Source organism: Carassius carassius, chromosome 17, assembly GCF_963082965.1.
Source record: "Carassius carassius chromosome 17, fCarCar2.1, whole genome shotgun sequence".
Classification (NCBI taxonomy): domain Eukaryota; kingdom Metazoa; phylum Chordata; class Actinopteri; order Cypriniformes; family Cyprinidae; genus Carassius; species Carassius carassius.
This window is the reverse complement of record NC_081771.1, coordinates 129,397-150,000: the sequence shown is the minus strand read 5'-3', so window position 1 is coordinate 150,000 and position 20,604 is coordinate 129,397. Positions and strand designations below refer to the sequence as shown.

At 39.9% G+C, this 20,604-nt stretch overlaps 2 protein-coding genes and 1 long non-coding RNA gene across 7 annotated transcripts in view; 2 read left to right on the top strand and 1 right to left on the bottom strand.

The window, feature by feature from the left end:
• Positions 1-20,604, top strand: part of LOC132160682 (LIM domain only protein 7) — a 33,829-nt gene that overhangs the window by 12,243 nt on the left and 982 nt on the right. Inside the window, exons 2-11 of one of the 5 annotated variants that reach the window (XM_059570322.1) lie at positions 12,388-12,446; positions 12,938-13,013; positions 13,273-13,335; positions 13,413-13,478; positions 13,562-13,597; positions 14,928-14,993; positions 15,073-15,150; positions 15,274-15,342; positions 16,057-16,140; positions 20,033-20,116. In XM_059570322.1, the coding sequence (XP_059426305.1) occupies positions 12,425-12,446; positions 12,938-13,013; positions 13,273-13,335; positions 13,413-13,478; positions 13,562-13,597; positions 14,928-14,993; positions 15,073-15,150; positions 15,274-15,342; positions 16,057-16,140; positions 20,033-20,116 (644 nt within the window). In that variant the 5' untranslated portion in view covers positions 12,388-12,424. Of the gene's footprint in view, positions 1-12,098; positions 12,447-12,922; positions 13,014-13,272; positions 13,336-13,412; positions 13,479-13,561; positions 13,598-14,927; positions 14,994-15,072; positions 15,151-15,273; positions 15,343-16,056; positions 16,141-20,032; positions 20,117-20,604 lie in introns of those variants that run through there. The other 4 variants (XM_059570320.1, XM_059570319.1, XM_059570321.1 and 1 more) reach the window with 4 other exon arrangements.
• LOC132160683 (uncharacterized) overlaps positions 1-20,604 on the bottom strand; it is a 27,792-nt gene extending 7,188 nt beyond the window's left edge. The window contains exon 1 of the long non-coding RNA XR_009438064.1: positions 20,466-20,604. This is a non-coding gene — a long non-coding RNA (uncharacterized LOC132160683). The remainder of the gene's footprint in view (positions 1-20,465) is intronic.
• On the top strand, positions 618-7,963 carry LOC132160669 (TSC22 domain family protein 1-like). The gene is made up of 3 exons (XM_059570302.1): positions 618-2,388; positions 5,200-5,251; positions 7,295-7,963. Exons 1-3 carry the CDS (start codon positions 1,163-1,165, stop codon positions 7,508-7,510), a joined length of 1,494 nt encoding a protein of 497 aa, XP_059426285.1. The 5' UTR covers positions 618-1,162; the 3' UTR covers positions 7,511-7,963.

Sequence of the window (20,604 nt, the reverse complement as noted above, 5' to 3'; positions counted from 1 at the left end):
TATAGCTGTTTACCCCCCCCCCCTCCCCACCTCAATTTTACCCTGCAAAATTTACAAAACGTTTAATTAGTCCATATAATATTGTAATATATGTGTGTAAAGAGTTCACAATGGCAACGAATAGGTTCTTTACATTACTATTAAAGTGAAATAACTGAACATAAACATAAGAGCCTGAGAAACAAAATGCTAATTTTGCATCTGAACTCGTTATATATAAATTGCTTTTATATATGTGATGTATTGTTACAGGTGCTCTACTTCAGTGTCACTGAAAACAATTATTTACAATAAAACTATTCACATCAAAACAATTATTTACAATAAAATTATTCACATCAAAACAATTATTTACATTGCGAAATTTACTAAAATGTAAATTAGAAATGTAACAACAATAAACTATAAATCTATAATTATGTAAAGTTTAACTATATATATATATATATATATATATATATATATATATATATATATATATATATATATATATATATATATATATATATATCGAATTTTTATTATTTATTTTACTTTGTGGGGAAAAAAACTAATCAATGACCGTCCGAAATTGACAGTTACGTTCCCGGATGTGCCGGTTGTGCGTGTCCTGCGCGCCGCGGCCCCGCCCCCTGCTGGCGTCACCACAGCTGCTAGCTCGTCGGTTAGCGTGCTAACAGCGTCCAGCAGTCAGTGATGAGACAGCAAAGCGGCGGATGAAGATGTTTCTCACGCGGGCCTGAGAGCAGAAAGCGGCGTGACACGGATTTAACCGGCGACCCGGAGCGACTTGAGTCCGAATTCACTCAAATCAAGAGCTCGGAGGAGCGTCTGCAATTCTGAGGTGATGTCGAAGGTCTGTTTATGTTCATTTAGCCGGTAACTGACGTGTGTCGCCGACAAAAACGCGTATTTCTGTCAGGACATAAAGTTAAGGATATTCTGCTGATGGATTGAGTTCGCTGTCGGTTCACCAAACGGCCCGGTTACCGTGCTAACCGGCAGCTAACCGACGCTAGCCTTCATCATAAACACTCACAGATCACCGGAGCAACTGTCAAACTCTTTAAATGGGGACTATAAACCGTTTGCTAACGACGTGACTGCACCGACTGTAGCGTGTTGATCAGCTCCAGCGCACCGTTTACCGACGACCGCCGTGATGGCGCATCCGCCGTCCCCCGGGCCGCACAGCCTCGGGATCCCGACGGTGAAGAAGAAGAGCGGCTTCCAGATCACGAGCGTCCTTCCCGCGCAGGGGTCCTCCGCCAACACCAGCCTCGCCGACGACACCGAGAGCTACGACGACATGGACGAGTCACACACCGAGGACCTCTCGTCGTCAGACATCCTGGACGTGTCTGTGTCCCGGGCCACGGACACCGGCGTCCCCGAGCGGAGCTCGTCTGAGGAGACTCTGAACAGTTTACACGGTGGCGAGACGCCTAACGAGCCGGTGATGGTCAACGGCGTCCATCATCATCATCATCATCATCACAAGACTGGACGATCCATGGCTCCTTCAGCGACTCCTTCAACGATCCCTGTCTCTCCGCAGGCTCCGGCCCCGAGCGGACGCTCTGTCCCAGCGGAGGCCAGCGGATCCGCGTCTAGCTCGGTCTCTGTCACGACGGACTCCGCAGCTGGAGCTACGGTGCCGTTAACATCCGCGAATCCTTCGAGCACAGCGTCGCGCTTCAGGGTGGTGAAGCTGGACTCCAGCTCGGAGCCGGTTCGGAAGGGACGCTGGACTTGTACGGAGTTTCACGAAAAGGACGCGCCACCTGGAGACGTCGCGTCCGTCGCTCACAGAGCGTTGGAGAGCATCATTCAATCCGAGCACGAGTCCACGAGCAGCAGCTCCTCTGGAAGCACCTTGAGCAGCAGCGGCGGAGGAGGAGGAGATGTCCAGCAGGTTTACGGTCAGGACCTGGTTCCTCCGACGGAGAGCTCCTCCGCTCCGGTCCGATCTGAGCCCCAGAGCAGCTACACTCCGGTGGAACACGCTCCGATCACAGCAAACCTCCAACCTCTTCTGATTCCCAACGCAACCTCTCCAGTGTCCATCGGGATTCCGGGGCCCGTGTCTCCGAGGCCCCCACAGATGGACATCATCCCGGAGAATCCTGGAGCACAGCTGTCTTCATCCCACAGCTCCAGCTTGGCTCTGAGTGCCCTGCAGCCGCTGAGGGCCCCGCTGCACCTGTCGGGCTCCGCGTATGTGACGGCCTCGCAGCTGGAGGATGCACAGCGGCTCCTGCTTCAGCACCACACACTGCTGTCCCTGGCTGCAGGAGGCAGGGCTGGACCGTCTGCGTCTGCGTCTGCTCTCGGACAGGACGCCGCTGCTGCTGTGTTTTCTGTCTCAGCTGCTGCAGATGAAGACAGGTAAGAGACAAACTCAGAAACCACTTGTTTTCGGGGGATTGATGACTGTGGTGGTGTTTTTTTCTTTTTATTCATTTAAAATCATGCATTTATATTCAATTTGTATTTTTTTTTATTAAGTTTTATATTTTGTAGAAATTAATTATTTTATTTCATCAAGGTAAACTTGATGTACTTAGTGTAAGAAATATATATATTTTATTTATTTTTAAATGTGTATATAATTTTATACATTTTTATTTTAGCACATCAACTTCAAACTAATTTTTAAATAAAATTAAGTTCGAAAAATTTTTGTATTTTTATTTATTATTTTTAATAACAAATATATTTATTTTAATTTAAATATGTTTTTTTTTCAAGCAACAAAAAATCTTTATGCATCTGATCTCATTGAAGGGTGTATGTTTCAACTCAAAATCAGAGAAATTTTAAATATTTTGCGTTCCTGTTTTTAGCACAAATACATTTTTTGTACATATTAATTAACATGTCAATAAACCTCAAGTTATTGTAATGCAGAACTCTTGATTCCTGAGTGACACATTTTAATAGCATAGTCTCTGTAGTGAGCTTTAGTGTGATTCTCCAGCAGCTGTGGTTCGATGAAGAGTTTGTCCTCGAATGAGGCTGTTCTTCTCTTCTGTTTGTGGTCAGTAGTGCCTCTAAATATATCGGCTCGTCTCCAGAGAACTCGTCTGTCGTTCCTCTTTCTCCAGCTCTCTTAAAACTTTTCCCAGCGATCGGCCTGATCTCCGTCTGCTGGAGTGTGTTAGATTGACCGCGTCTGCAGTGACTCCGCAGAAGATGCTCTTGTAAGTGTGGTGCTGATGCTGCGTGTCGTTGCACTCATCACGTCCTGCAGGGCTTTAATGCAGATGCATCAGATCTTTGTGTTTGTGGTGAATGTGGATTGACTTTCTTTATCTTTATATGACCGGTGTGATGTGGCCTGTCCGTCTACAGAGTCCTGATGAATCCGTCTGATCTCTACATACATCTGCAGTGACACACACGATCACACATCCTCCTGCTTCATCAGTAACTGGATCTTCTGTGTGTCTGGTCAGGTGCTCACTGATTTAATACTTGACAGAGGTTTAATTTAGAAAGTTTTTTCAATAAGATGCTTTATTGTCATTGGATAAGGTACAAAAAAATTCAAACTGGCAGCTATAAGAAAGCGAGAAACATCCACATGTATTTACACATTTGGTCACACTTTATTTTAAGGAGTCTTGTGTTACAGTGTAATAAATATACATTTAAGGACTAAGTAAAATTCATTGAATTTTAAACCCTTCTTATCCTTGAAAATTGCAATTGTATTTTTACAGTTTCAAATCAATTTTACATCTTTCTTGAACTTGAAAAGTAAAAGCACAGTATTAGAATAAAAACAAAACAAAACACAAAATGACTATTTTCTGGCACTTGCTGAATTAAGTGTATATAGAGTAGTGTGTTAATGTGCTCCATACTGATGTACAGTACAGTGTGTGTGTACAGTAGAGTACAGTACGTCAATCTGACTCTTCACTTTCTCATATGATGTTCTTGGTTTTAAATAATCTGTTGAATATTCAGTTTTGTTCATTTACGTTTATTCATCTTGTAGAAGAGCAGCAGTGCAGATCACATACAGAAGTGAAATGGTTTCACTGTTATGGAATGAAGTTGTAAAATGTTCAGCGTTTGAAGACTGCAGCGCTGCTTCGATATCTCAGTCTAGTGACAGTATTTCTGCTGGTTTCTGTGCATGAAGCTGATATTAGCCACTGTCTTGATCTTAGGAAGATAACGGTATATCTCTGAGATTTCAGCGAGTTCTGTAATGATGCTGACTGGTGTATGTTACTCTTCACTTTAGTTGAAGTTAGTTAGGTTTGATCTGAAACAGCTGCAGTGATGTGTTTGTCCTGTAAGGGTCAGTGAATCTCTGCTCATGTGACTGCAAACGTGCCCTGTTTCTGCTGCCCAGGCGTCAGCAGTGTGTGTGTGTGTTTTGTTTCCTTTAGAGATTCAGATCATATTTTCCTTAATAAACATGGCGTTGTACATTACAAATATAGCTGTCTTTCTGACTAACTGCTTTTGTTGTCACTTTAAAATAAATAGGTTTACACTTATAAATAAATAGTATTTTAATAATAGTTATTTTCCTTTGGGATGTGTTCATACTTTGATAAATAAGCAACTCTCTCTTGTCGGTTCTGTTGGTGAGCAGCCGTTGAGGACGGGGGCGGGGCTTGGCATAGATTAGTCAAATACCCTGCGCTCTCAGCCAATGGGTGCCGCCGTGCACTCAGACCTCTATTATTATGCTAATGAGGCAGCGGCTGCAGATCTCCTGCACTGTAAATCTCATTCCGAGCGCCTTTGTGTGGGAATCCTTGGGAGAAATCACGCACAGGATGGAGAATGTGACTCTTCTGCATCTGTGTGTGTGATTCTGAGCGCTCGATGGGCGGGACAGAATGAGTTCTCCGTGTTACCCGCTGCAGACGGATGTCAGTGTTTGTCAGCTCAGGAGTCTTTCCATCTCGTTTCTGTCGTCAGTTCTGGGAGCGGAGATTCTAGATAACAGGTGAATAATACCTTCATTGGAGAGAGATATTAATGATGCTGCTGTGAATGTGGTTGTGTAATAATAACGTTAATGTGATGCTGAAGGATCCTTTCGCTCTGGATTGTCTGCATCTTCTCAGAAGCGTTGCGTTATTCGGTTTCTGCTGCTGTGTGTTTATGCAGATCTTATGCAACATCATCTGAATGAATGAACTGACCGGGTGTTTTTTATTTTTCCCACAGTTCCTCCGGAGCCAGTCTTGTGGCCATAGACAACAAGATCGAGCAAGCCATGGTGAGTCTGAGATGCTCTTCATGATGATGATGATTAACTGTGTCCCTGAAGCACAAAAGCAGTCAGAAGTAGCATAGGTCTATTTGTAACAAATTATCCATTTTTCTTTTGATGGCAATAATCATTAGGATATTAAGTAAAGATCATGTTCATGAAGATATTTAGTAGGTTTCCTACTGTAAATATATCAAAAGTTCATTTTTGATTAGTAATATGCATTGCTAAGAACTTCATTTGAACAACTTTAAAGATGATTTTCTCAATATTTAGATGTTTTTGCTCCCTCAGATTCCAGATTTTCAAATAGTTGTATCTCAGACAGATATTGTCCTCCGAACAAACCACACATCAATGGAGAGATCATTTATTCAGCTTCAGACGATGCATACATCTTAAAGTAAAGACTCTTATGACTAGTTTTGTACTTTTTTTTTTTTTTTTTTACATAACCAGCCATCACACAAAGACTTCTGACAGAAAGCCTAATAAACCGGTTTAATGTCATTAATAATTCAGTCATGGATGCAAAGAATATAAAAACGCAGAACAGCCAGACCACGGTTTAACACGGTAGGTTCTCCTATGAGAGATGATTGTGTTAATGTTTGTGAGAAAGGTGCTGTGGATGTGATTGGTAATGTGATGAGGGTTTTTGTTGAAATGCGTATCTGGCTCTATCTGGAGCCTGTGCTTGTTGCTAGGCAACTGCTGACAGGGATGCCCAGAATAATCCAGCAGCTCCCTCCTCTGGATGAAGAACGTTCTGTTCCTCTGCCATCTAAAGATCCTGATCTGATGGCTTTAACCCTTCGAGTCTCACTCTAGAGCTCTAGCTGACCGGAGACGTCACGCTCGTGTCCAAACTATAATCCAACGTGATGGGAATCTCTGTTAGGAATATATAATAGATATATATTTCTAGTTAGAAACTGCTTCTTGAGTGTGAGTGGAAATAACCCTTTATGCAATCATCACAAATGACTAAAAAAACACGAGTCATGATATTATTGATAACCAAAACACTTACTTGATTACAATTACTTGAAACAAAAGAAACATTAACTGAAATATAAAAAACAGACTTGGCAAGGGACTTGCAGTTACTAAAGCTAAATAAACTAAAACAAGTTAATAAAAATTATATAGACATTTTAAATTGACAAACACACAGCATAATTATTAAAACAGACACACATTTAAGCAAACAGTATAAAATAAAAAAAGTAAGTAAGATTTATAAATATTAACAAAAACTATAAGAGGGTACTAAGATTCTGGAATAATACTAATCTAATAAAAGAGTGATTAAAACTACTGCTAAACCTAAAGTGAAACCAGAAAATATAGAGACTATAAAAGTGTATTAATGATAGGAAAATAACAGCGATGGGAGAATGTTCTTGTAGCTTCTCCTGCCAGAAACACTCTCTTACTTTAACACACTGGTGGACAAAAGTTTCCAATAATGTATATTTTGATGTGTGTTTGCAACATTGGTAATAATCAGAAATGTTTATTTACATTTTTTCTGCTCAAATGTTCTGTTAATTATTCCATATGTAATGCGTATGGAATAATGCTTGTTTTTCTAAGAAACTGATACATTTATTCATCAAGGATGCATTAATTTGATCAAAAGCGCCAGTAGAGACATTATTAATGTTAGTAAAAGATTTCTGTTTCAAATAAATGCTGTTCTTTTGAAATTTCTATTCTGAAAAAAATTCTGAAAAATCAAATGCATCACAGTTTCCACAAAAACATTGAACTGTGTTCAACACTGATAATAATCATAAATGTTTCTTGAGCAGTAAATCATCATATTTTCATGATTTCTGAAGATCATGTGACACTGAAGACTGGAGGAATGATGCTGAAAATACAGCAGAGCATCACAGAAATACATTACACTCTAACACAGATTCACACAGAAAACTGCTGCTTTAAATTCTAATAATATTTAAAAAAATTTGGTGAGCAATCGTGTGTCCTCCAGTGATCCTGGTGTCTCATGGTAACGTGTGTGTGTGTGTGTGTGCGCAGGACCTGGTGAAGAGTCACCTGATGTACGCGGTGCGTGAGGAGGTGGAGGTGCTGAAGGAGCAGATCAAGGAGCTGATGGAGAGGAACTCTCAGCTGGAGCAGGAGAACACGCTGCTGAAGAACCTGTCCAGTCCCGAGCAGCTGACACAGTTCCAGACGCAGGTCCAGACCGGATCGCCCCCCGCAGGGACTCCGGGCCCCGGACCCACCGCCTGACTACCTCTCATGACCACACTGTGAACAGACTCAATCCACACGACACAGACGCTGATTCTCAGACAATCCGGACAGTATTAGCCCACACGCCGCTTCTGATTTTACCTGCTCTCCTTTATTGGTTAAATTTTAGTTGTGTTCCTCTAGCTGTATTGAATACATGAGGAGCACTTTATTGTCGAGATGTGAATAAGACCAAACGAGCGTGACCTTTGACCCCTGAACCCTGAACCCTTGACCTCTGTGGCAAAGACTGTCAGGATGGATTTTCTGCGAGCTCGTGAACGAGTTCTGCTCTCGTTAAGTTATTTGCCTTACGGTCCATGGCTCTGGTCACATATCAGTCTGTCAGTGATCGTGACCTTTGACCTCACAGTATGTGCATGTTTCCTTCAAAACAATGTGACGTCATGCAGCTGCACATCGACTTTAATAAAAGATGAGGAAATGAAAGCCAGTGTCCTGCTGTGTTTCTTCACATGGAGAGATGAATCCAGGGAGTCTAGTAGCTGGAGGTTTGTTAGTGGAGTTAACATGTTAGTAACTAGCTGTACTCAGGCTCATGACCCCTGAGACGCCCCTCATTACGCCTTAAAATGACCTTAAGGTGAGACATGTGTTTTCATGCTTTACTGCTCGGTTTTGAGCTCTATTTCGCTTTTATAACATGTCTCTTGTTTCATACTAGTGGAAAGGAAACATGCAAAATACACCGTTAACTCTTTCCCTGCCAAACACTGAATTGTATATTTTCACTGTTAAACGCTAGGGGGCGCTATTGCACATCTCCTGAAGGAGTCTAGAAGGCGCCGATCAAAAACATAGACGAGGAAGACGCACAAACCAGCGATGGAAAAAAATAATGCAATCTAAAAGCATATAAATGAAAACTTACTAATGTTAGAGAGTGAAATGTGGATCCAGAAAGACAGATGGAAGCTTTGCTTTGATATTAATACTGAATATGATCCAGATCTAGTATTTGATAAGAATCAGATTTTCTTTTTTGAAACCTACCTTAATTCAAGTGTGAATTACAAACAGTGCTTGAAGCTAGAATAAAAGTTTGAAAGTGTAGGGTGATCTTTATTTTGATGTATGGTGTCTGTAGATTTCTATTCCAATCCGTATCTTTAAAGAGTTTTTTTTTCTCTTCGCCACAATAAACTTTACAGTTTAATTCCCCTCTATATGCTGAAGATTAGTTCATATTGCATTCACACTGATTTTACTCCTAAAACATGGTGAAATCATTGTTTTACTGTTTGTTGACAGTATTTTCTGATTTAAGGTGTGATAAAATCCAAAATCCCCTCCGGAAAAACCTTTAACTTCGTCAACAAAATCAAACTAGAATTATAAACCTGACTTGATCCAATGATCAGATTTATGCTCTGGAAATGTCTAATGACTAATGTCTCATTTGCATATTGAAACATACCTTTTCAGAAACTTGTAATAGCAAACAGTTGTGTCAGTGTGCTGAAGATATTAGTCATTAGTGCAGCAGTCTTTGATGATAATGCTTTTATATTCTGACTGACGAGTTTCCTGTGTGTGTGTGTGTGTGTTTCCCATGGATACGGGTGAAAGATGTTGCTAGGCAACTAAATAGAAATGAAACATTGAGACCTCTGACTGAGTCACTGTTATGAAACGATTCGTTTAGTTGGTCAATCTTCTACAGAGGACTTTATGAAGCTCCATGAACAGGAGATCTTTCATCGGTTTATCACACTCATGTTTAACCCTGTAAAGCCTGACCGATGAAATAACACATCAGATGAATGAACCTTTAGACAAAATATTTTTTCCAGGGATTGAAGTTTTTTTCCTCCATACTATGGAAGTCAACGAATACCATCAAATGTTTGGTTACTTTTTCGTTTTTTATTTAATTTTGTTGAATGACTAAATATTCTTAAATCATGACACGTTTACTGTAGGAGCAAAATAACTAAAGAGAGTTGTGTTTAATGAGAAACTGATGAAATGGAAGTGTGTTGATTATTAAAACAAGAAGTCAGAAAAAAATCCGTTTTCATTCCTCACTGACAGATATTTGTTCTGGTCTTAAACATAAACTCACTTTATTTTGTTCAGTTTCTAAAAATACAAGACTTCATATCTTCATTTTACATCTCCATTAAATGTATCTTCTTCATTTAAAGATGTCTAGATATTCGTACTGTAAAACAAGACTAACCATTTTTACAATACAAGCAACATTTAATGCCACGACTTTCTGAATTTGAGACTTTCTGCTCTGATTTAAGAGCTTTTAAATGTGGAAGAGTGAATTGAGACTTTGATAAGAAACCCTGCATTTGAACACTCCTGTCTTCTGTAGAGCTGATTTACAGCTCAAACTGGATTTGTGTGATGAAACTCATATTTTCCTGGTTATTCTTACAATCTTTATTGTATATAAAGCTGTATAGAAATAAACCTGACTTTAGATTCGCTCTGTTGTGCTGCACACGAGCACCTCAGATTCCTAAAATCATGCAAAAGTCTAAAATCATGCCTAAAATCAAAAGTCATATGACTTTAAATGTCAAAAGTTATGACAGAAACTGTGATAATTATGGCGTAATAATAATGTGTTTGCATTATCATGTGTCATGTTTTGTCCTAAGGAAAATTAACCATGGTTTTATGAGGCCTATGCTAAAGGTAATGTGTGGCGCGTGCACCTGCAGCGAGTCGAGCTCGCGCTGCGCGTCCCCGAGCTGTCGGGCGCGCGCCGCGCCCTGCATCAGCAGCTCCTGAAGCGCGTCATTGAGAGGAAAATCCCGCTTTCTGAACACCAAACAGGTCTGTGAGCTCATTATGAGCCGATGATGTGTCATTACTTTAATGCGAAGTGTTAAGGAGGAGTCACAGCGATGGTTTCTGTCAGCAAAGCCTCAAATACAGCTGTTCCAGTAATCAAGGTCAAACGAGCAGCACAACTTAAAGTAAAAAAAAAGTTATATTTCTATTTGTTTGGAAAAGTCATGTCACGTGAGTTGCTGCAGATACTAAAAAGTCTTAATTCCCACAAATTAAATTATAGCATTAGAGTCTTCAATTCATTAAGTCACACATTGCACAGAATAAATATCTTCCTCAGTATAGTTTTCTTCCAATACAAATATCTAAACATCCTTAAGTCAAGATACTTTTACTGGAGATGCAAATGTTGAATTTCTGAAAAACAGAACAAGATGAAAGGAGTAAAACAAGATGAAACATCTGCGATTGAGGAATGAAATCTGGTTTTCCTTTGAATTATCTTGATTTTTCTGAGCCCGTTGGTAGATATTTGTTCTTGTTTTAATCATAAACTCACTTCATTTTTGATCAGTTTCTCATAAAACAAGACTTCAACTTTTTCATTAAGAAAATTCATTGTTTTCCCTTCAATTTAGTTCTTAAAGTTTCTTTACTTGGTCTTAAAAGGGTCTTAAAGCTGCTGAAACACTGGAGAGAGACAAAGTTCAGTGGTTGATCTTTAAGGGTTTCAGTAGTTGATTCTTAAATGATTAGATTTGATCTCTCAATCTTGAGTTAATGTGTTGAATGTGAGATAAAAGAGGTGTCTGTGATCTTCAGTGAGGTGTTCCTCTGATATATCTACACACTGGAGATAAAGACAGGCCTGGACTTGTGACATGAAGCTTTCTGGAGAAAACAGGTGAATGCTGTCTGAATGTGAGGATGTGATTACAGACGATCAGAGCTGGGGTTTCTGAATAAAACTCACTTTCTGACCAGAGCAACAGAAGACTGAAGGAGTGTGTGTTTCTGATCTGATCTGAGTGTGTGTTTTCATACTGAACTCATCAAAAGGATTAGAAGAGTGTGTGTGTGTGTTTGTGCTGAAACTGACTGTACAGGTTTGTGCTGGGATGTGATCAAAGTCCTCATTGGCTCTGACACAAAACAGGGTGTGACTCTGAGACTTTCACACACACACACACACACACACACACACACACACTAACACACAGGTGAGTCCAAGCGCTGTGCTTTATGTCAGTTTATTTCAGATTTTAAACATTTATATGTGAAAGTGTTTGCTTGTTGCCTAACTTTAATATCCAGAATGTTTATATCATGTGTTTATCAATAATTAATCTCATGGTTAGATAAATATGTGTCCCTGCAGCACAGAAGCAGTCATCAGTGTCACAGATATATTTGTAGAAAAAGCCAACAATACAATACATTGTATGAGTCTAAATTATACATCTTTCTTTAATGCCTAAATCATTAGGATATTAAGTAAAGATCATTTTATGAAGATATTTAGTAAATCTCCTACTGTAAATATATCAGAACTTTATTTTTGATTAGTAATATGCATTGCTAAGAACTTCATCTGAACAACTTTAAAGATGATTTTCTCAGTATTTAGATGTTTTTGCTCCCTCAGATTCCAGATTTTCAAATAGTTGTATCTCAGACAAATATTGTCCTCCGAACAAACCACACATCAATGGAGAGATCATTTATTCAGCTTTAGCAATTTCGAAATGACCCTTATGACAGGTTTTGTGCTCCAGGGACACATATGCAGTATATAGTGTGTGTTGGACTGTGAGCAGAAGGATCAGTGTAACGAGAAGCTGCTAATCAACAGGGTGTGTAGTAATTATTTCTGAAGGGGTGTGTGCTGGTTGATCAGGATGGGTGACTTCACCTGAGAAAGAGGGAAAAAGGGCTGGAGACTCGAGAACAAAACACACTGTTGGCACTTTCCACAAATATGCATGACAACACGCCTGCAGCACACTTTACATTGACACGCAAACACCTGCGCATTGTATGTGTGTCAGTCAAAAGAGAGGAATTACTGTTGTTCATATTCATAACCACAGACGCCTGATTTCAGATCACTGCTGTCTGGATTCACATCTATAACACAATATGAGCACACAGACCAAATCCGGTAAGATCTGCACTTTATGATCTCATATTTACACACACACAGATGAAACCTGTTATATATATATAGAACTAAAATTAATAAATATTTTGTGCATTTTAATGTTATTTTCACATCTCCTCCTGAAACATGATAAAAAAATATATATAAATTTGTATGCTGATTTTGATAAAAAGAAACATTGTAGTAATTAGAAAAACCATTGAGAATAATTAATGGAACTTACCACCAAATGATATATATTTTAATATATACTCTCTTTGTATGTTATTTATTCGACTCTTTATTGTGCTGCTGTGCCAAGTAGCTTTAGGTTCCTCTTTTGAGGAATCAGTAAAGGGACAATACTAATCTAATCTTATATAAATTATGAAGTAATTTATATTCTGCATATGTTGTGATGAGACCCCCCCACACACACACATATAGGTGTGTGTACATGTACATGTGTGTGATGATGTTGTGTAAACATGTTTGAATTGTGATGAACACAGACAGCGGCAAGAAAAGAACCGTCCTGAAAGACAACAGCTGGATCAGAAGAAACGCAGAGGAGGACGAGTCCGTCGAGTACGACACACACACACACACACACACACACACACACACACACACACACACACACATAACAAGCTTGTGCATGCACTCATATATACTCACACACACACACACACACACACACACACACACACACACACACACACACACACACACACACACACACTCCCTATCTCTTTCTTTCTCTCTCTCTCTCTCTCTCTCTCTAACACACACATGTGATGTAGAAATGAAATGCACCTAATGCTCATTCTCAATGCTCCTGTTGCAGTTATGATCCTAACCCTGGTAAAGTAGTTCTGGGTCAGCGGAAATCAAGAGAAGATGTTGACAGGTCAGAATCATTTCACTCAGAATCATATCAGCTGCTGATTTTTATAATAATTAAAATCATGTTCTGTGTGACTTCAGCAAACCGCTGGAGGACGATCAAACCTCAGCTAACTCTGGGACGTCCATCAGCAACTTAACCAAGAGGTGCTCGATCTATACATCACCATCTATATCTCTATATATCTGCTGTATATTCACTAGATGCCTGTTTCTCGTTGCTCTTGTAGGTTCGGTGGCAGTCAGGAGCTGCTCAACAAAAGCAGGTTGGTTAGTGTTGGTTAGTGTCGGTTAGTGTTAGTTTGTGTTGGATAGTGTCGGTTAGTGTCGGTTAGTGTCGGTTAGTGTTGGTTAGTGTTGGTTAGTGTTAGTTTGTGTTGGATAGTGTCGGTTAGTGTCGGTTAGTGTTGGTTAGTGTTAGTTTGTGTCGGATAGTGTCGGTTAGTGTCGGTTAGTGTTGGTTAGTGTTAGTTAGTGTTGGTTAGTGTTGGTTAGTGTCGGTTAGTGTTGGTTAGTGTTGGTTAGTGTTGGTTAGTGTTGGTTAGTGTTGTTTAGTGTTGGTTTGTGTTAGTGTTGGTTAGTGTTAGTTAGTGTTGGTTAGTGTTAGTTTGTGTCGGATAGTGTCGGTTAGTGTTGGTTAGTGTTAGTTAGTGTTGGTTAGTGTTGGTTAGTGTCGGTTAGTGTCGGTTAGTGTCGGTTAGTGTCGGTTAGTGTTGGTTAGTGTTGGTTAGTGTTGGTTAGTGTTGTTTAGTGTTGGTTTGTGTTAGTGTTGGTTAGTGTTAGTTAGTGTTGGTTAGTGTTAGTTTGTGTCGGATAGTGTCGGTTAGTGTTGGTTAGTGTTAGTTAGTGTTGGTTAGTGTTGGTTAGTGTCGGTTAGTGTCGGTTAGTGTCGGTTAGTGTCGGTTAGTGTTGGTTAGTGTTGGTTAGTGTTGGTTAGTGTTGTTTAGTGTTGGTTTGTGTTAGTGTTGGTTAGTGTTAGTTAATGTTGGTTAGTGTTAGTTAGTGTTAGTTAGTGTTGTTTAGTGTTGGTTAGTGTTAGTTAGTGTTGGTTAGTGTTAGTGTTGGTTAGTGTTGGTAATGTGTTAGTGTTGGTTAGTGTTAGTTAGTGTTGGTTAGTGTTAGTTAGTGTTGGTTAGTGTTGGTAATGTGTTAGTGTTGGTTAGTGTTAGTTAGTGTTGGTTAGTGTTGTTTAGTGTTGGTTAGTGCTGTTTAGTGTTGGTTAGTGTTGGTAAGTGTTAGTGTTGGTTAGTATTGGATTTTTGTTAGTGTTGGTTAGTGTTGGTTTGTGTTGGTTAGTGTTGGTTAGTGTTAGTTAGTGTTAGTTAGTGTTGTTTAGTGTTGGTTAGTGTTGGTAAGTGTTAGTGTTGGTTAGTGTTGGATTTTTGTTAGTGTTGGTTTGTGTTGGTTAGTGTTAGTTAGTGTTAGTTAGTGTTGGTTAGTGTTGGTTAGTGTTGGTTAGTGTTGGTTAGTGTTGGTTAGTGTTAGTAAGTGTTGGTTAGTGTTCGTAATGTGTTAGTGTTGGTAATGTGTTAGTTAGTGTTGGTTAGTGTCTGGTGACTCAGATTCTCCGTGGTCTGACTCTTCTGTCGTCCGCAGCAGTGTGAACACTAAGAGCGGAGCCGTCTCCATCACATCGCCCTCCAAACCTCCGATCCCTGTCAGGTGAGAGCCGCTGCTGCACACAGAACATGCCCAGGTTTAGTGTGTGACTGTGTTAAGTGTGTTTCTCGCTCTTCTGCAGGAATCCGGCGCTCAAGACTCCCAACGGCTCCAGCTTCACAGCGAGAGTGTTCTCCGGAGCAAACACCAGCAGCAAACCGTGAGTCAACCAGAGCACTGCTGAGCACTGCTACGGAAGTCAATGGTGCTCAACAACTTTTTCATTTTCAAAGAGAACTAAAGTGTTACTTAAGTTGCTCTCTGCTAATGTTTGTGTGTGCAGGTCAAGTCCTGTTAAACGCACGTTTGGTGAGAAGCTTCCGGAGGTCACAGCGTTTCAGAACACAAACGGGTGAGTCGAGGGTGTTCTGTCACTCAGGACAGGCTTAGTTTCCAACCATTAATATAAGAACTGAAAATAACTGAAATGAACTAAACTACAATATAAAAACTAGGGCTGGTAAGCGATTAAAATGTTTAAATTGAATTAATTACAAGATGTGGTGATTAATTAATCTAATTAATCGCACATCAAATTTGGAGAAATTACTCTGAAAAGATCATTTTAAGTCATTGTGGTGCAAAGCATCAAACAGAGACTACAAAAAGTAGGTTCAGCAAGAAATGTTTTGTTTGATAAAATTTATTACATGTAGTCTTTTGGACCATGTGAGTAAATGATGACAGAATTGTCGTTTTTGGTTGAGTGAACTATAACTTTAAGAATGTATTTTCTTAATTTTATTATTATTACTATGAAAATATGAAATTATTTATTTAATGAAATGATACTCTAGATAATAAACTAAAACTGCCAGTAGGTGGTGGTAAATGTCTTCATCGAGTCATTTATTCATTCATTTGATTCGTTCAAATTCAGGAGTGAAGTGAAGGGTTCTTTATGAATGGTTCATTGAATCATTGTTCGACTTGAAGCAGATCATCATCATCAGACCGACTGATCGTCTGAGCACTCTGTAGCTCAGATCATACATTCTAGACATGATGATAACTTCCAGTCAGATCATGTTGATGCACACATGAACATCTGCTCTCTTTATATCAGAACACAGGTCAAGACGGTTTATACAGAGATTCCCGCTGCATCCCCGACCCTGCGCTCTCCTCTACAGACGCTGGAGTCCAGCAGGTCAGAGATTCACTCCTTCAGCGCCAGTGTTGGAGAAAGTTACTGTTGAAAGTCATGCATTACAGGATTGTGTTACACCACTTGAAGCGGATCATCACCATCAGACATCAAAGAACCGCAAGAGCTTAGAGAGCAGAGACTCCTTGTGCTTCTGAATCGCTCTCGCGGTACTTTGATGTCAAACACCGATCGGTCTGTGCAGTGGTTCACCAAATTCATTCAAAACGTGGATTAAGAAATGAAATACCGCTGTAGGTTGCTCGGGGATTAACAGTTCTGATTTGTTTTATATTTTGGTTGGCAAAACAGACAATATTGTGACTTAAAATAACACAATGAACTGTTGTATAAGATGAGTATCACATTTGCACTTGGCCTATAGCTCGTGTGATATTTCTTAACTATGTGATGTACATATGAGACAGTTTCTCATTTCTCAGGCTCCATCACACAGTAAGTTGTTGCTCTTCCTCGTATTAGTCATCAATCGTCTGTATGAAATGGCAGATGATCCATACAGATCTGGGGGGGGGGGGGGCAAGTGCGTTAAATGCGTTATTTTTCTTAATTAATTAATCTAATTAACACGTTAAATTACAAGCCCTAATAAAAACGTTTTATTTCAGCTAGTCTCAATTCAACATTTCTCATTTTAATTTAGATTTTTCTTTTTAAAGATTACTAAAAACTATATAGACATATATAGAAAAAAAAAAATTACAAAAACACACAACATAAAATACAAAATGAAATATAAAAAACGATATAGACATACATATAACTACAAAAATTATATATATATATATAAATAGTATACAGTATTGTTCAAAATAATAGCAGTACAATGTGACTAACCAGAATAATCCAGGTTTTTAGTATATTTGTTATTGCTAGGTGGCAAACAAGTTCAAGTTTTTGAACACACCCCTTTCAACTAATTGCCCAATCTCACAGCCTTACGAGCGTTCATATCATGAATGCTGGGTCTTGTTAGTTTTCTAAGAATCTACTGCACCTAATGGTAACTTGTTTGCCACGTAGCAATAACAAATATACTAAAAACCTGGATTATTCTGGTTAGTCACATTGTACTGCTATTATTTTGAACAATACTGTATATAGTGTGTTTGCATATACAGTATATATAATATTTCGATGTAACTACTCAAAATGACAAAAACACAAACTAAAATGACTGAACTGTTTCAACAGCTGAACCATTTTGAGTTTAAATATATTTCAGTAATTTTAACAACACATTTACATGTAGTACATTGACAATTAAACATCATATTTCTCTGATGTCAGCCACTGTTCACATAACACTCAGAGACATTTTAGTAAATGTTATACTTTATGATATCAGTTCTTCTACAGTTCTGTTTAGTTGTTGATTGATGTTTTAACAGAACTGATACGAGCAGCATCAGTTCTCCTCCGTCGAGGTCTGTGACGCGAGTCTGCTTAATGTGTGAACTCTGACCTCCAGTCAGAGGAAAGCTGGAGTCTCTAATATGATCTGTGTGTGTTTGTATTGATGTAAGCAGCGTCTCGTCGTCACCAGCTCCTGCAGCCGCGTCCACGTAAGTCCTGTTCAGTCAAAACCAGATCTGAATGAGCAGCTCCTCACGTTCTGCTTTAGATGAAGATGTTGTTTTTATTGATTCGGCAGCGGTCTGAAGAGTCCAGTGATCCAGCCGGCCGTGAAGAGCCCAAGCAGGTGAGATCCATCAGACGTCATGAATCTCCATCATCTGTAGGGTTGGGTATCATTTCAGTTTTATCGATTCCGATTCTTATCAATTCCCTGCTGAAGAAAATAAATAGTAATTGAACCATCACAGAAAGTTCTAATGGTTTCCACATTACAGCTTTTGTGATGGTGTCTGTTGTTTTGTTTCAGCTGGGTTCCTAGTTTTGATACCAATAAAAAAAAAAAATCCAATATAAAAAAAAACAATGAAGTCTATTAAATCAATCAAAATTTAAATGCACGCATCTTATTAAATACCCGGTTCTTGGACATTTGGAACCAGTTCTAAAATGGAACCGGTTTTTGATACCCGATGTAATCATCTGTGTCCTGATGTTTTCTGTTTGTTCTCAGGAGTGAAAGCGTGTCCGTCTCATCGCTGGTGTCCACGTCCTCCTCACCATCAGCTCAGTAAGTGACTTTACTCTGACGCTCATCTGAATGTGTGCCATGATCTCTGATTCATCTGTTCATGAAACAGAACCATCATCACAAACACCAAAACGTCCTCCTCCATGCTGGAAGAGACTCCAAAACCTGCGGAGAAACCCTCAGTGGACCTGAAGCTCAGGTACGAGTTCATGTGAAGAACATGTTCAGCAATACTTCAGCCAATCATGAACATGCGGAATACATGCCCACTCTCAGCTCATCTGAGATCAGGATGAGTTTGTGTCTTCATCAGGTTTGGAGAAATGTAGCATTGCATCAGTGTCTCTCAATGGATGCTCTGCAGTGAATGGGTGCCGTCAGAATGAGAGTCTGATAAAAACATCACAATAATCCACAGCACTCCAGTCCATCAGTGAACATCTGGAGAAGACAAAAGATGAAACACATCCAGCATTAAGATGATTTTAACTCAAACACATAGAGTCTATAATCCATAATAACACTTCCTCCAGTGAAGAAGTGCATCTGCTGTTGTCTCTCACATATTTGTTCAGATCTGTTTAAACGCTGCTTGATCTGTGCAGATTTCTCTCCTGATTCAGACCAGAACACTTTTTCACTGGAGGAAGTGTTATTATGGATTATAGACTCTATGTGTTTGAGTTAAAATCATCTTAATGCTGGATGTGTTTCATCTTTTGTCTTCTCCAGATGTTCACTGATGGACTGGAGTGCTGTGGATTATTCTGATGTTTTTATCAGACTCTCATTCTGACGGCACCCATTCACTGCAGAGCATCCATTGAGAGACACTGATGCAGTGCTACATAAACTCATCCTGATCTTTTCTTCTCAACTGCACACATTTAAAAATGGAAGCTGATCACCTGAGAGAAGTCTGTCAAGATCCAGATATGATGTTTTGATTAAACAGATTAAACATTTCACGCCGACTTTAACACAGTTGATCGTGTTCGTTCTCATGCAGTGACATCAGTTATTCTTCAGCTCGCTCTCCGTCGTCTCCAACGGCTGTGACTCTGAACACACGCTACAGCTATCAGACTCCCAGGTAACACTGTCGAATACTGCACTCTCCTTTACTGGACAGCTTCAGGACACTCAATCACCTAAGTCGTGGTATTGAAGGTGGAGAGAGAACTGTACATGCACTCCCCCCACCCACAATTCCTGCCGGCCCGGGACTCGAACCCACAACCAGTCGGACTCCCAATCGAAAGGTTGTGGGTTCGAGTCCCGGGCCGGCAGGAATTGTGGGTGGGGGGAGTGCATGTACAGTTCTCTCTCCACCTTCAATACCACGACTTAGGTGCCCTTGAGCAAGGCATCGAACCCCCAACTGCTCCCCGGGCGCCGCAGCATAAATGATGAACACTGCTCCGGGTATGTGCTCACAGTGTGTGTGTGTGTGTGTTCACTGCTCTGTGTGTGTGCACTTCGGATGGGTTAAATGCAGAGCACAAATTCTGAGTATGGGCCACCATACTTGGCTGAATGTCACTTCACTTCACTCACTCACTTATGTGTTTTCCCTCAGCGCCCCGCTGGACGATCTTGCTGACACTTTATTGCCGATCCGATCTGGAAGTGTTCAGTCACAACCTGTCCGATCACAGTAAGATCGTCTGAGCACTCTGTAGCTCAGATCATACATTCTAGACATGATGATAACTCCTAGTCAGATCATGTTGATGCACACATGAACATCTGCTCTCTTTATATCAGAACACAGGTCAAGACGGTTTATACAGAGATTCCCGCTGCATCCCCGACCCTGCGCTCTCCTCTACAGACGCTGGAGTCCAGCAGGTCAGAGATTCACTCCTTCAGCGCCAGTGTTGGAGAAAGTTACTGTTGAAAGTCATGCATTACAGGATTGTGTTACACCATAAAGAAGTAACTGATTGTGTTAGTTTTTATGGAGAGTAATGCATTATGTTACTTTTGCGTTACTTTTGTCACCTTGGCTGGGCATGCTTAATTATTTTTAATAACCCAATAGAAAACCCAAAAGTTATATTTGGGTCCTTTCACATCAAAAATTAAATGGATAATCCTCAGGCTGAAGGAAGTGTCTCTGCACTTACTCCTGATTTCTGTCTCCATGGCAACACCAGAGCTGTCACTCAGTACAAGGAAACAAAGTAACTGCTGTAACTACATTTCATTGTAATTGTAAGTAACGTAACAAGTTACTTTTTTTAGGGAGCAATATTGTAATGCATTACTTCTAAAAGTCACTTTCCCCAACACTGATTACTAGTTACTTAAAAAAGTAATCTGATTACATAACTTGC

Coding starts and splice junctions, on each gene's coding strand:
- LOC132160669 (XM_059570302.1), top strand. CDS start 1,163: ATGGCGCATCCGCCGTCCCCCGGGCCGCACAGCCTCGGGATCCCGACG. Junction 2,389..5,199: donor GCTGCTGCAGATGAAGACAG/GTAAGAGACAAA, acceptor TTTTTCCCACAG/TTCCTCCGGAGCCAGTCTTG. Junction 5,252..7,294: donor ACAAGATCGAGCAAGCCATG/GTGAGTCTGAGA, acceptor GTGTGTGCGCAG/GACCTGGTGAAGAGTCACCT.